Source organism: Aspergillus steynii, assembly GCF_002849105.1.
Source record: "Aspergillus steynii IBT 23096 chromosome Unknown P170scaffold_3, whole genome shotgun sequence".
Taxonomy (NCBI): Eukaryota; Fungi; Ascomycota; class Eurotiomycetes; order Eurotiales; family Aspergillaceae; genus Aspergillus; species Aspergillus steynii.
This window is the reverse complement of record NW_020194400.1, coordinates 402351-414383: the sequence shown is the minus strand read 5'-3', so window position 1 is coordinate 414383 and position 12033 is coordinate 402351. Positions and strand designations below refer to the sequence as shown.

At 48.6% G+C, this 12033-nt stretch overlaps 5 protein-coding genes, 1 non-coding gene and 1 pseudogene across 7 annotated transcripts; 3 read left to right on the top strand and 4 right to left on the bottom strand.

Moving 5' to 3' along the window:
• Positions 1-349: 349 nt before the first annotated feature.
• Positions 350-1334, bottom strand: P170DRAFT_424442 (uncharacterized protein; the record flags this gene model as incomplete). The annotated part of the gene is made up of 4 exons (XM_024847569.1): positions 350-562; positions 623-729; positions 794-1129; positions 1184-1334. 4 exons carry the CDS (start codon positions 1332-1334, stop codon positions 350-352), a joined length of 807 nt encoding a protein of 268 aa, XP_024705315.1.
• Positions 1335-2403: 1069 nt separating this feature from the next.
• Positions 2404-2937, top strand: P170DRAFT_473586 (uncharacterized protein; the record flags this gene model as incomplete). The annotated part of the gene is made up of 1 exon (XM_024853061.1): positions 2404-2937. One exon carries the CDS (start codon positions 2404-2406, stop codon positions 2935-2937), a length of 534 nt encoding a protein of 177 aa, XP_024705314.1.
• A 253-nt stretch (positions 2938-3190) lies between these two features.
• Positions 3191-3262, bottom strand: P170DRAFT_t68. Its single transcript has one exon. It is a non-coding gene; the product is annotated as a tRNA-Glu (tRNA).
• Positions 3263-4152: 890 nt separating this feature from the next.
• P170DRAFT_332658 (RTA1 domain-containing protein) lies at positions 4153-4949 on the bottom strand (the record flags this gene model as incomplete). The annotated part of the gene is made up of 2 exons (XM_024843372.1): positions 4153-4652; positions 4721-4949. Coding segments are annotated over 2 exons (729 nt in total), but the record flags the coding sequence as incomplete, so codon positions are not given.
• A 963-nt stretch (positions 4950-5912) lies between these two features.
• P170DRAFT_435260 (FAD-dependent oxidoreductase) lies at positions 5913-7507 on the top strand. Its single transcript, XM_024848902.1, has one exon. It carries the CDS (start codon positions 6131-6133, stop codon positions 7349-7351), a length of 1221 nt encoding a protein of 406 aa, XP_024705312.1. The 5' UTR covers positions 5913-6130; the 3' UTR covers positions 7352-7507.
• A 749-nt stretch (positions 7508-8256) lies between these two features.
• Positions 8257-9004, top strand: P170DRAFT_134802 (annotated as a pseudogene; the record flags this gene model as incomplete). The annotated part of the gene is made up of 1 exon: positions 8257-9004. A coding segment is annotated over one exon (631 nt), but the record flags the coding sequence as incomplete, so codon positions are not given.
• A 249-nt stretch (positions 9005-9253) lies between these two features.
• Positions 9254-11927, bottom strand: P170DRAFT_473582 (Hsp70 family protein; the record flags this gene model as incomplete). Its single annotated transcript, XM_024853060.1, has 10 exons — positions 9254-9468; positions 9538-9836; positions 9903-10009; positions 10066-10171; positions 10244-10304; positions 10395-10502; positions 10551-10617; positions 10678-10722; positions 10790-11382; positions 11579-11927. The coding sequence occupies 10 exons, from the start codon at positions 11925-11927 to the stop codon at positions 9254-9256; spliced, it is 1950 nt and encodes a 649-aa protein (XP_024705311.1).
• Between the last annotated feature and the right edge of the window lie 106 nt (positions 11928-12033).

Genomic DNA, 12033 nt, shown 5'->3' with positions numbered 1-12033 from the left:
TTCGATACCAAGGTGGAGGAGCAAGGTGCACTAGGCAGACTCTCCAAACATGAAGTTGTTAGCTGCATTCTTTTGGTATGACGGATAGCAAATCATAAGCGAGAAGGGGTTTTATTTCCCGAAGGCTGTTCCTCCAGCTCTTTATGCGTGTGAAAGTTGGGACTAGTTTTAGGAGGATGGTGGTAGAGATCAAAATGTCAGCTTCACACTTCTCTGACCGGGCTGATGTTTTGTTTCCGGGTAAACAATAAAAATATGATAGACAGAAATCACGCTTAACTGTAGGGCACTAGGGCGATTCTCTGCAAAAGAAAAAGCACTATTCGCGAGAGGAGTGGGATCGTCCTGATCATAAGTCATCATAATCATCCCAGGCTCGCTCACTCTCGGCCTTGTTATTCCATATCCTGCACCCAGATCTCTCCTGGATGCTTCTCAACTGGATCAGCGGGCCAGGTCCTCTTATGGCCAAAACAAACGCACTCTCCATAATATGGTATAGATTATCGAAAATCAAGTTGCGCTCATTTTGATTTGTCCAGTCCAACGTAATCTCATAGTACTAGAGAATAAACCATATTAGCAACACAAACCATTTATATCGTGGGCGTAGACTTCTTACCTGACTGTTGCATTTCATCCACACGAAACGCCACTTGTAGCTATTAGTGACAATTCCATATATCCCCATGTTTCTTGCTGAAATCACTCTGCTGTAGTAAAGGATGACTGGGGTTAAATATGACAGAGTCAGTCACCGAAATAGAGATACATCCGGGAAAACAAGACTCACGCATAGCAGGCGGTAGCTTCCCATCCACTTCATATTTTGTTCTCTGTACGACGAGATTTGCCTCCAGGTTTTCCGTCCCACCAAACCAGAGAATAGTGTCTGCAATGCTCCTCAGACAGCAAGAGCCATCGCCGGCAGGTTCTGGCCCAGTCACAGCCTGGCCAAAAGACAAATGCACATTGTCCAATACTGGTTGTATGTTTGGTGTGTAGCGATTGAAGAAGTCTTTCACGGTAGCAAAGGTAGTTAGGAGGATATTATCGACCCGGGTTCTAATCAATCTAGGATCCATGGGTGTCGCCTGGAGAGTATGCAAGTAGTCCTCTAGATGGCTCTCTGGAAGACAAGGCTTAGTTGGTATAGATGATTGTGCATTTCTTCTCAACTCACCTATGCCACTTGGGATGATATGTGTGCAAATATCTGGGCGCCAAAATGCGTCGCTCTCCGTAGCACTGGCCTTGGCAGGCTCCACAAAGTCCACAAGCCTGGTCCCAATCTCGTCCATTTCGTCCATATCTAGGTCATGTATTTTTGCCATCTCGGCGTTCCTTATTGGGTTGATGGAGTTCTGATCTGATGCTGGTGCACGAGAAAGAATGGTTTGGCTGAAAGGATAATATGTGAAGATACAATGGAGGACTTTTGAATAGAAGTCACCCGGACAGCATGACAAGATCAGGTCATAGAAGGGATCTGCCCTACTAAGCCACCGTCCGGAGGGAGGGAATGTAGAACAGATGAGCCAAGGAGGAAATTAGGTGAAAAATTATGTCAGAATATGGAGGGGGCTAGAAGAGACGAAATTTCTTAATTCACACAGGAGTGAATGATTGCTGAGAGCGAGAAGAAAAAGAAAATTAATGCTGCCTAAAAGGTAGCTGGGTTATCGCAAGATCTGGTCTTTCTTCTCACTTTTCTCATTCACTTCTCTGTCCGTGCAACCCTCTTCTCCCTTCGCCAATTCCTTTTAATCATCCCAACAGAACCTTTGAGATTGTGGTTGATTCATTATCAACACTTCACGCTAGCTTTAGATAATCTAAAACTGCATCAAAGCTTTATCAATGAACCTCAGTATCAAAAAGCTGCTTCAAACCATCTCAGTCGCTGGTGAATTGGCTGAAATCGGAAGCGCCAAGGAAGGCGCGAAGCTCAAAGGTTCTGCTCAAAACGATCCATAAAAGCAATCACAAGTTTTGATGGGACAGATGTTGCAAAGTCCTTTGTCCTACCATGCGCGAAGCACAGCCCTGTTACTCGAAGATTAACTTCTACAAACCCAGAGCAATACCATTATACATCTGTAGGTACAGTACTATCGCTTTATCCACAATAGACAGCTGCTTACTTTGTTGTTGTTTTTTAGCCGTTGACCGGAACCTCCCTTTATCCTCCACAAAGTCCCAGATATCGTATGCTTTGGACTCAATGCCATTCAACTCCGGTACTTTCCGGCCAATTCCCTTATTTTTCACAGACTTCAGGGAACATTCCGCTTGGAACGATGCAGATTCTCTATAAGAACGGCCTCATGGGCACCGATCCTGTCTGACTATTCCTCAACCATCCTCCTCCCTTTCCCTCACTTAACCAAACACTCCTACAAAATGCCCGACCCACTAAACAAACTGCGTCGATTCATCGCCGGGGAAAAAGACCCCCAACCAACCGTGATGCCCGGCACAGTGCAACAAAAGGACCGGGACCGCTGCAAGCAGCTAACTGAAGATGGGCTCGAATTCGAAAAAGACTCGTGCTTCCGAGTCATCATGTACACCACCATTCCGGACCGCGACATGGAGAACCCATGCAAGATGGCGTCGGGGCTGCAGGCGAAAATGATCCAAGGGTCCTGGGGCCATAAGGAAGAGGCGATGATGCGTCCTGGCTGGCAATGCCTGAAAATCACGTTTGACCTTCGAGCTCTGGACCATTACGATACGAATTCTGCTAAGATCTGTCTGGCTCTGTGGCGGCTTTTTGGGGAGTGCCATATGCAGTGCTTGAGAGAAGAGTCGAATGATTGGGAGGAAGACAGGACTGTTTCCAAGAGCATTAAGGGCCGCACGAGGGTTGTTGTGCGGGTTGAGAAATGGTCGGAAAAGTCGGGATTTCATCTCAGATTCAGGCGTCCTGAGTAACTGTTTTCATCCTGGTTCAATTTACAGTGCGGGTTTAGAGTTGCGATATGTTGTCAATCCATGTTAGGCCCTTAGAGACCAAATCAAAAAGAAAAAGATTGGAATAAATAAGATGAAAAAACCAAGGATTCCTTCCTCTTCGCCAACAAGAGCAGGCGATACTTAGTACAAAAACACGTACTATTTATTACCAATAGAGCGTATGATTTCAAAGATAGAAACACAAAAAGAAAAAGAAATGTAATAGTGGTTATTCCGATGCGGGGAATCGAACCCCGAGCTGCCGTGTGAGAGACGGCGATGTTAACCATTACACCACATCGGATGTTGTTGAAGGACCCGCCTGTTAATAGCTTTATACTCTAAAGCCAACATAAATCAAGCATATAGCGCCGGTCACGGTATGCTACCAAGTTTTATAATATTTATTCCTCAACCCGCATATCTCAGGACCAAATGATCCTACAGAGATCAGGTATGATCCTGAGTAGCCGGGGGCGCACACTATTCCCCACTTTAATTCGGACTATGGAGAATTCCCAGAAGTACCGCAGGTCGCAGCCTGCCTTACCCCTGTGCCTGAGGCAGAAATAGCCGTCCATAACCCTTTCTACATTGTTTGGGTTGCAGACACACTGGATATCAGCTAGGTCTTTACTTCTTTGCTCCGGGGAGTATATTAATACTAGATGGGACGGATTGCCGAGCTAATAGTGCCTTTATTTGGGGGCAATCAGGCATATTAGACGATTACGTGATATGCGGTAGCAATATATATTCAATCCCTGCTTCTAAAAGAAATCTATAAGCATGTTCCTGATATTACCACTAGACCAAAAACCTCAGCTGGGCTACTGGGTAGTCCTTGCAATATCTGATATGTCAACAAAATCATCTCGCGCTTTTAATTTATCTTGGGCTCGACGCGAATGCACACACAGCTCCATAAAGTGAAAACTTTCACTGGAAGCTTGACCTCTTGCTTGCTATTATTGATTCCGTTATGAATTCCCTCCGTTTCTTTCGCAAATTGTAGATAACAACTTCCTCACCCGTAAAGCAGCCAGGCCCAGAAACCAACCAGTAAGCCACCCCAATACACCCAACCAGCAATCATAGTTTAAAAAACTTCTGCACAGGATTCTTCCTCACCTCCTCCCTCCCAACAAGCTCCTGCTCATCCACAGCACTCGCCCTGCGCTTCCCAAACTGCGCCCCCGGGTTAAAAAACACATAAATCCCCATCGACAGAACCATCGGCAACGCATCCAACGCCAACACAAACCTCTCATTCAAAATGAGATATCCCCGCCACCCTTCCGTCAACTCAATCGATCGATAAACATTACGCATGATCATCATTGCCGTCGCGAAGACCGTCGCCGCCGCCACGTAGAATAACGGGCGATTAGCCCGCAGATCCGACGCCCCGCGGTAGATCACGATGGCCAGGAGGAAGGAGAATATCACTGCGGCGGCGAGCTGTGCGATGATTCCTACCACCATGGTGGTTGTGCCGGGCTGTGTGGAGATGCCCTGGCTGTAGGCTGAGCTGGTGAGGCCGCCGCCGACGGCTTGGGTGGTGAGGCAGACGACGTCGATGATTAGGCAGATGAAGAGGTAGGTTTTTGGCGGGAAGGGGGAGACGTGGCGGCCGATGTCGCGGATGAGAACCCACAGGGTGATGTAGATTCCGGCTTGGGTCCAGGAGGGGCCTGTTTGGGTTTTGTTAATGATGTATATTGGTAGGTGGATGGGAGGGATAGGTGGGTGGTGGTTGTACCCATGATTAAAGTCGCCGTCTGCATGCGAAAACATACCCCGGAGTATGGACACCGATGGCTGATCGTCCGTCCGACCCAGCCGATGATTTCGATTATAGCACCGACGATGAACACGACGGTCCAGAAGGCTCGAGTGCGCACCAAATGGACTGTCTGCCCGACCGCTATCGCCGTGAACAGGAGGGTGAATGCAATGCCCCATCCTAAGCTGGGTTGATAACCGTAGCTCCCCGGGTTGATGGCTGGGTTATAGGGGTCACAGGCTGGGGTGTCGGGGAGTCGGAGCTTAGACATGATGATGGTGAGAAGTATTATGGAAATGGAGTTTGTTTGGCATGCCAGTACTGGGATGGGATGTGCTATATGTATTTGTTCTTGCTGACATCTGGCATGGCGTGTTGATGGCTGTGGGGGTTACTTGGCTTCATGATTCTGGACATAACACGGCTACTGTGGGCCAATAGAGATTCTTGAAGGGACAAAAAATTTACAACAGTCCCCAACACCCCGGCTTCTGTCCAGTATAAAGATAGATATTGAGCATGTTTCGCAAACGTTGGACATCCTTCGAGCTGTTTGATAGCGCTGGATCCGTGTACAGCCACCCAAGAACCGTCTCCTATTGATTGCGCAGCCCAGAAGGGAAATGGTCGCGATTCAAAGGAGTGGTGGGATTTTATCGGCACGACAGATGAGCATTTACATTTGCATGGCAGAGTCCGCGATGTCTTCCACTAGACGCACGCTACGCCCAAATAGGCAACTGTCGTACTCGCGAGACCAACGCTATATGCAAGCTTATAATAAAGCCAGCCACTCAGCATTCCTGGTGCACGGAAGGCGCTCATGGCGCCGGGAACCCTTGTCTTTTAGCCCCGACTGACTCGACTGGGTCGTCTGTGTTAGCCAGCCGCCGCAGTGATTGGTCCACTATTGGTGTGTTACTCGACTGCGCCAAGAAATGCGCGTATTTGTTATTGTGGACTTGCAGCAGCCCGATGCCATGCGTATGACCATTCAGGGCTTTTCGGCCATGCTGAGTGGATTCGCTCGGGTTGCGCCTTGGTCGCACCGGGTAGACCCGAGTGCGTGGTAAGGTCACCCAAACAAAGAATGTTTAAATTGAGGATATACCATCGATCCGAGAAAAATGGTGTTGCCTGACTCTCATCTAGGCAGCAATTCCATAAAGTTGGTGATGGTAGTGATTGGCCGCAGCTTTCTCATGGAACTTAGGCTTCAGTAATCCGGTATACTAACCAAACTAGGTGATGACATGAATATGAGACAATGACCCTTGGTTCTGCAGATATCGGGTGATCACTGACTTCTTTATTTAAGACTGCCATGCTTGCTCTCATGCTCCGTGCCACTATTAGCCATCGAAACTATCCCCTCCCGACATACTCATGCCTCCTTTAAAAGTTGCCATCATCGGGGCCGGCCCTGCCGGCTGCCTCCTCGCTCGCCTCCTCCATCTAAACGCTGTCAGCGTGACCATCTTCGAGGCAGAACCATCGCTCGACGCTCGCTCTCAAGGCGGAACACTCGACCTGCATACGAAAACCGGCATCGCAGCTCTAAAAGCAGCAAACCTATACGACGAGTTTCTAAAACACGCACGATTCGACGGATCAGCTCTCACGGTCTGCGACAAAAAAGCCCAGCCTTACTTCCAGCTCCCGCGTGTATTTGCATCGAACCCGGAGATTGATCGCCTTGAGCTCCGTCTGCTGCTTTTGCGATCCATCCCCGAGGACATGGTTCGTTGGAATCACCGTCTCGAGCGGGTCGACGAGAACGGAGACCTGCATTTCGCGCACGGCATAGAGAAAGGATACGATTTGATTGTGGGCGCCGACGGGTCTTGGAGCCGAGTCCGAGGATCCCTGACTGCGACGAAGCCGGAATACTCTGGTATCTCGGGGTTCAATTTCTCGATTCCCAACGCTCTTGAGAAAGCTCCTCGTGTGTACGAGCTAGTGAATCGCGGATCAATATTCGGGTACTCCGACGGCAAGGCTATTATGGGTCAGCAAATGGGGGACGGAAGTATTCGGGCATCAGCGTATGGGCGACATGATGAGCTCTGGGCGAACGAAATGCGAGCCAAGCAGCCCTCCAGGGAGGAGATTTGCCGCGATTATGAAGACTGGGCACCAGAGCTGCGAGAGTTTGTTCACCTCACTGAGGGGGATATGAGGATTTATGCGTTTTATATGCTTCCAGTGGGAATGAAGTGGGAGACGCGACGGGGTGTCACTCTTTTGGGTGATGCGGCGCATCTAATGACGCCGTTCGCTGGCGAAGGGGTCAATATTGCATCAGAAGATGCGATGAAACTGGCGGAAGCGATAATCAGCACGAAGGATCAGGATAGAGAGCGCCAATTGGAAAGTGTGGCAGTCTATGAGAAGGAAATGTTCGATCGAGCGGCCAATGCACAGGCCTTGACGAAAAAGTTGATGGATTTGATGTTTTTTACTGAGGGGGCGCCGCGAACAAGTATCCAGCACTGGGTTGCGACGCGAGCTGTTTATGATTGCAACCCTGCAATCAAGCCATTGGTATACCCGTTTATAGCGGCCGGGATCTTTAGCTTTTATTCTGTTTTCAAGCTGTTTGTCTGATTAAGTGAAAGTGGGGATTGATTAACATCCAGATGCTTTCATCTGGGATGTTGGTTGCTAGACTGGTTTTGCTGCTGTTGCCGGTTAATATTTTACAACTGGCATTATTATGAAACAATTGCATAATACCGTCTGAGGGAAGATATATAATTAGATCTGACTTGATTCAACGACAGTTGTTATTCTCGAAGATAGTATTTATCCTGGGAACTGTAACGAGAAGATAGAATAGTTGCTCGCTTTTGTGAGCTAACTTCCATGATAGCTTGCATATACCCATGTAGATCTAACTATCACGAAAAGCCCACTAACAAAGAACAGCCGACCGCATATAACCTCGCCATATCACCCTCGTGTTTCAAGTACATCCTTCTCTATCCCAGCCTGAGGGCCAACACAGCCACACTGACGCCAAGACCGATCAACATGCCCAATACGAGCCTCAGCAACAACGCATTCGGGGGCTCTGCGCACACGAGCGTTGGATTTTGCCTAATCTGGCAATAATATTAGCCAAGATCTAGCTGGATGTGCTCTAGTTCGTTCCCAGAACAATCGAATTTCAACTAATACGGTTGAAGGTCTTAGCCCTACGTCATTTGTCTAGGAGTGATTGCTGTTTCATCTTCCACTGCACCGGGCGTTGTTCATCATGACTGCAGGCATCAGCCAGCCCTACGAGTCAGCTGCTGGCACTGCCTGAGTGACTTGGGCAGATGCGCGGCGCATGGACGATGTGGCGTTGGGATCTGACGGCTGTCAGCGATGCATGAGCGCCGTGTTTGGCCTGTTCGGGAGAAAGGGGGGCAGTAATGAAGATTATGAGATCTAAGGTTTCTAGAGTAGGGACTGGGTATTTAAGTTGAGAAGGATCCTGTGTGCTTTTGATTCTGTTATCAGGTCGACTTCAGTCTACTTTTAATTTTCAGTTTGTTTATCGCGAGTTACGAACATCGCATATACCTAAGCCCAGTTGCTCGTCACTTTTACATTGAGAAGAAGTATCGATTCGGGCCCGGCTACCATAACTACATTATATCTCAATTTCTCAATCGGCGACGGAGACATTCTTTTACAATCATGCACGTTCCATTCTCAACGATCAGCGTCACCCTCCTTCTCCCTGCCTCTGCTTTCGCTGGACTCTTAACGCCACCCTCTTCGACCCTCGACGTTGCGCGCCGTAGTGCCTCGGAAGAGCACTCGATCCAAGCTCTTGATGCTCGGTCCATCCATCCCTCCACAGGCGATGAACATCTTCCACAATTAGAAGTTCGAGATGATGACGATGATGAAGATGAGCGAGACCGAGACCACAACAACAACGATGATGATGACGACGACAGTCTTCTAGACGAGGTCAAAGATAAAGCTAGTGACGTCGGAGATGACATCAAAGATGGCGCCAACGACATCAAAGACGACGTGAAAGATGAAGTGGACGATGTCTTCGACGATGGCGTGGGGAGTATCCGACCTGGAATCATCCTGCCGGGACTATTTGCTGCGATTGTGGTGGCCGTGGCGGGGATGTGATTCGGAATAAATTGGATGCTACTTGTGCTGGAGTGGCTGCGAGATAGAGATGGAGGAGGTGTTGCCTTTTCTGCCTTCTGTGTTATGTTGTCGGATCTGATTGAGTGTATTGATAGATTGAATTTACGTTTATGCGTCTATGGAGTAATTCGGATGAGCTGTGCGATAATCTACGGCTACTCGCTGTGAGCGCTTGGGACTCCATGCGTTGCTAGGTGCATTTTGTGGAGATAATATAGGGAGATGAACCGGAAAGAATATGAACAAGATTAGAGATAGAGAGGGATAGCCAGAGAAAAAAAGAAGAAGAAAAAAAGAATAAATAAGCAGTAATGTTGAAAGGGAAAAGTAGAAACAGAACAGAAATCACCAAAATTCGGTCAATCTCAGGCGCTTTATTCCCAGAATCTCGCCCTGGGCTGTAATCGCCTGAAACTCCATGGAGACGTCTGGTGCCCGTAATGTGGTAACAACATCAAAAGGTACATGATAAGTTGTTATTGCATTAAGGTGCGTCCGGTATAGGCTTGCCATGTTAATCGCTGACAGATCGACACGAAGACAGCCAGCAGATTTAACCCCTGAATGGAAGGTTCTGGGTTAGCAAGAGAAGAAGTTCTGAGATTCCTGGCGAGATGACTGTTTCATACCGCTATCATCGAACCATGTAGGAAGGGAGTCCTGTTCTGTTATGTAGATGCCAACGGTTGCGGTGAGGATATCATGTTCTTTGTGAAAGTAATGGCATGTGCGACGCACTGTCTCAACCCCACTGTACTTATCTCCCTTTTTCAAAAGCCAGATAATCTGTTTTCTGTGCGCCGGGGATCCATCAATGGTACTCGTCTCTGTCAAGTTTTGTACTCCGATTGCAAATCTAGCGATCCGCCTTACGGGACCATAGAGGTTGGAGCCTCGCAAGACCGCGCCTTTAACAACAGCCAAATGCCTAAGAAGAATTATTAGAATCCTTCACAAAACAAAATTCAAGAAGCAGAAGGCTAGGAACACAGACGGGTTTTGCGGACAGTGGAGTTGGGCTAGCCCACACTCCTTCAGATGGTTGGTGAGAGTTTCACGCAGGTACGGAGATCGCGCAAAACCCCCAATTAACAAGACCTTCTGCATCATCGTCAGTCTACCTTCCTGCTGAATCATCAATATAATGGCAGACATACGTTCACGGCCTTTCCACGCGTTATTTGCATGGTTGCCTGAATCTGTTGGTCAATAAGCTCGAAGATGTGTTGAACTACCGGTTGCATAAAGGCAAGCATGTCCTGACTGGGTAATCCGTCAGTGGCTGTGAACGTGGACTGATTCGGCCATAAGAAAGTGGATTCAGCAGCAACATACCTGGTGAGTTTGACAACGGAAAAATGTTCGTCATAGCGAGAGGAGAGCCTGTGGGCCCTCGCTGCTCCCATGGTCAACGGTAATAAGAAAGTTTGCGCGGAGGGGGGATTGAAATCACATTTGCACTTTTCAAAAACGTGCATTAACCTACTGCCGGGTCCTTTGAAATTCAGTGGGATGTCATCGAACGCGCGGCCAAACTCCTTCTTCATCCAACCGTAAAAATTGCGGTCCACGGCAGTGGACCCGCATAGACCACCTGGTCAGGTTCAGCCGACATCGTCTCTAGCGTCGAAGGAATTCTTACCAATGGCGCTTGTGAGCTCTTCATATACAAAAGAACCTTCACCAGTGATCATGTAGCTTGCCAAATCCTATGGATTGTCAGTTAGTCTCCCATGGCAAATGGTGCCCGATAAATATGCAGGGCTCACCACGGTACCCCCACCACAGTCCACGACCAGGATACATACCCCTGCCTACCATCCAGCCATTAGTTCAAAGCCCAGACAAGACAAATAAAGGGCCTCTGATCGAGCCTCATACCTGGTGGCGACTCCCGTCCTGAATAAATGAATTACTAATGGCACTCCACGCCATTGCGGCCTCCGGTTCATTTTCCACTGATATGTCTAGCAGGTCGTTTTCCTCCTGATTTGGCCCGAGGCAAATTTCCTCAACGATCTGCTTAGTCGCAGATCTACTTTCGACAGACCAGGCTGCCGGAACTGTACATATGAGTTTCTTGCGCATCGTTGGGAAATTGTGACCGATTTGCCTCTTTATGAGGGGGATTGCGTATTCGAGAACCTCCCCAAGAAAGTGTTTTAGAACATCTCGGGGTGATGTGTCCTCAGGATGTTGCAAAATTCCTAAGGACGCGGTGGTATTGAGAGCTTCGTCAACGAGGAGGGCACTGTTGGGAGCAAAATATAACTTCGTCCAAGAGCAGGACACCATTTCCGGCCCCACCTGGTATCCCCATCGGTTCTTGCGTAGAGGTCGATTCTGTTGGGCGTATGCGATGCGGGTTGGCACTCGGCCGTGAATAGCGTTCAAATTCTGGCCGACCGGCCAATGTTCGATGATCCGGATTTCATTTGGATCAATGTCCCCGTGGACGATGGCGTAACCGATGCCTATCAGTAGGTATTTAGTAACGTATGTGCGAAGAGAGAATTAAAGGAGAGGGTAAAAAGGATAGGGAAAAGGCCAAGAAGCCACAGCATAAACCAGGAAGCAAGAAACCAAAATAACAGGAAATGACTGGTGCTAGTTTGGAGAGTAATGATTGCACAGACTGGTATGTGTTGTCCCCAAGTCGACTGAGATCACCAAAGGCAAATCCATGATGAATCTGAGAAGCTTTGTGAAAGGCCTTATCAATAAAACAGAGCTCGGAGAACTGTTTGGCAGAAGCACCTGGCGTGGACTGGAGAGCGAAGTGTGCGATGAAGAAATGTTTTGTGGAAGATGGGGAGCTCCCTGCCCTTGCCAGAAAAGATCTTTTGACTGTTGTGCGAACTCTCGCTGCTCTAGGAAACTGAACCCTCATGGACCACTCCGACAACCGTCTTCTGATGGCAAATGCCAGTAGGATAGCGAGACCTGCGTTTGTGCATCCCAAGCCTTGCATGTTGTCGGAGGGCTGGATCCAATCAATCTGCGAGCCGGCACCGGGCATGCAGCTCCCCTACTCTGTGAAACCTGGCGTCCGTTGGCTTTGCACTTGGACCTAGCCTGTGAGTGGAAGACATGGAGGGCATCCCGTCGGACCGCCCAATGCTAGA

What these genes read in the sequence shown, in the direction of transcription:
- P170DRAFT_435260 (XM_024848902.1), top strand. Translation starts at nt 6,131, where the DNA reads ATGCCTCCTTTAAAAGTTGCCATCATCGGGGCCGGCCCTGCCGGCTGC.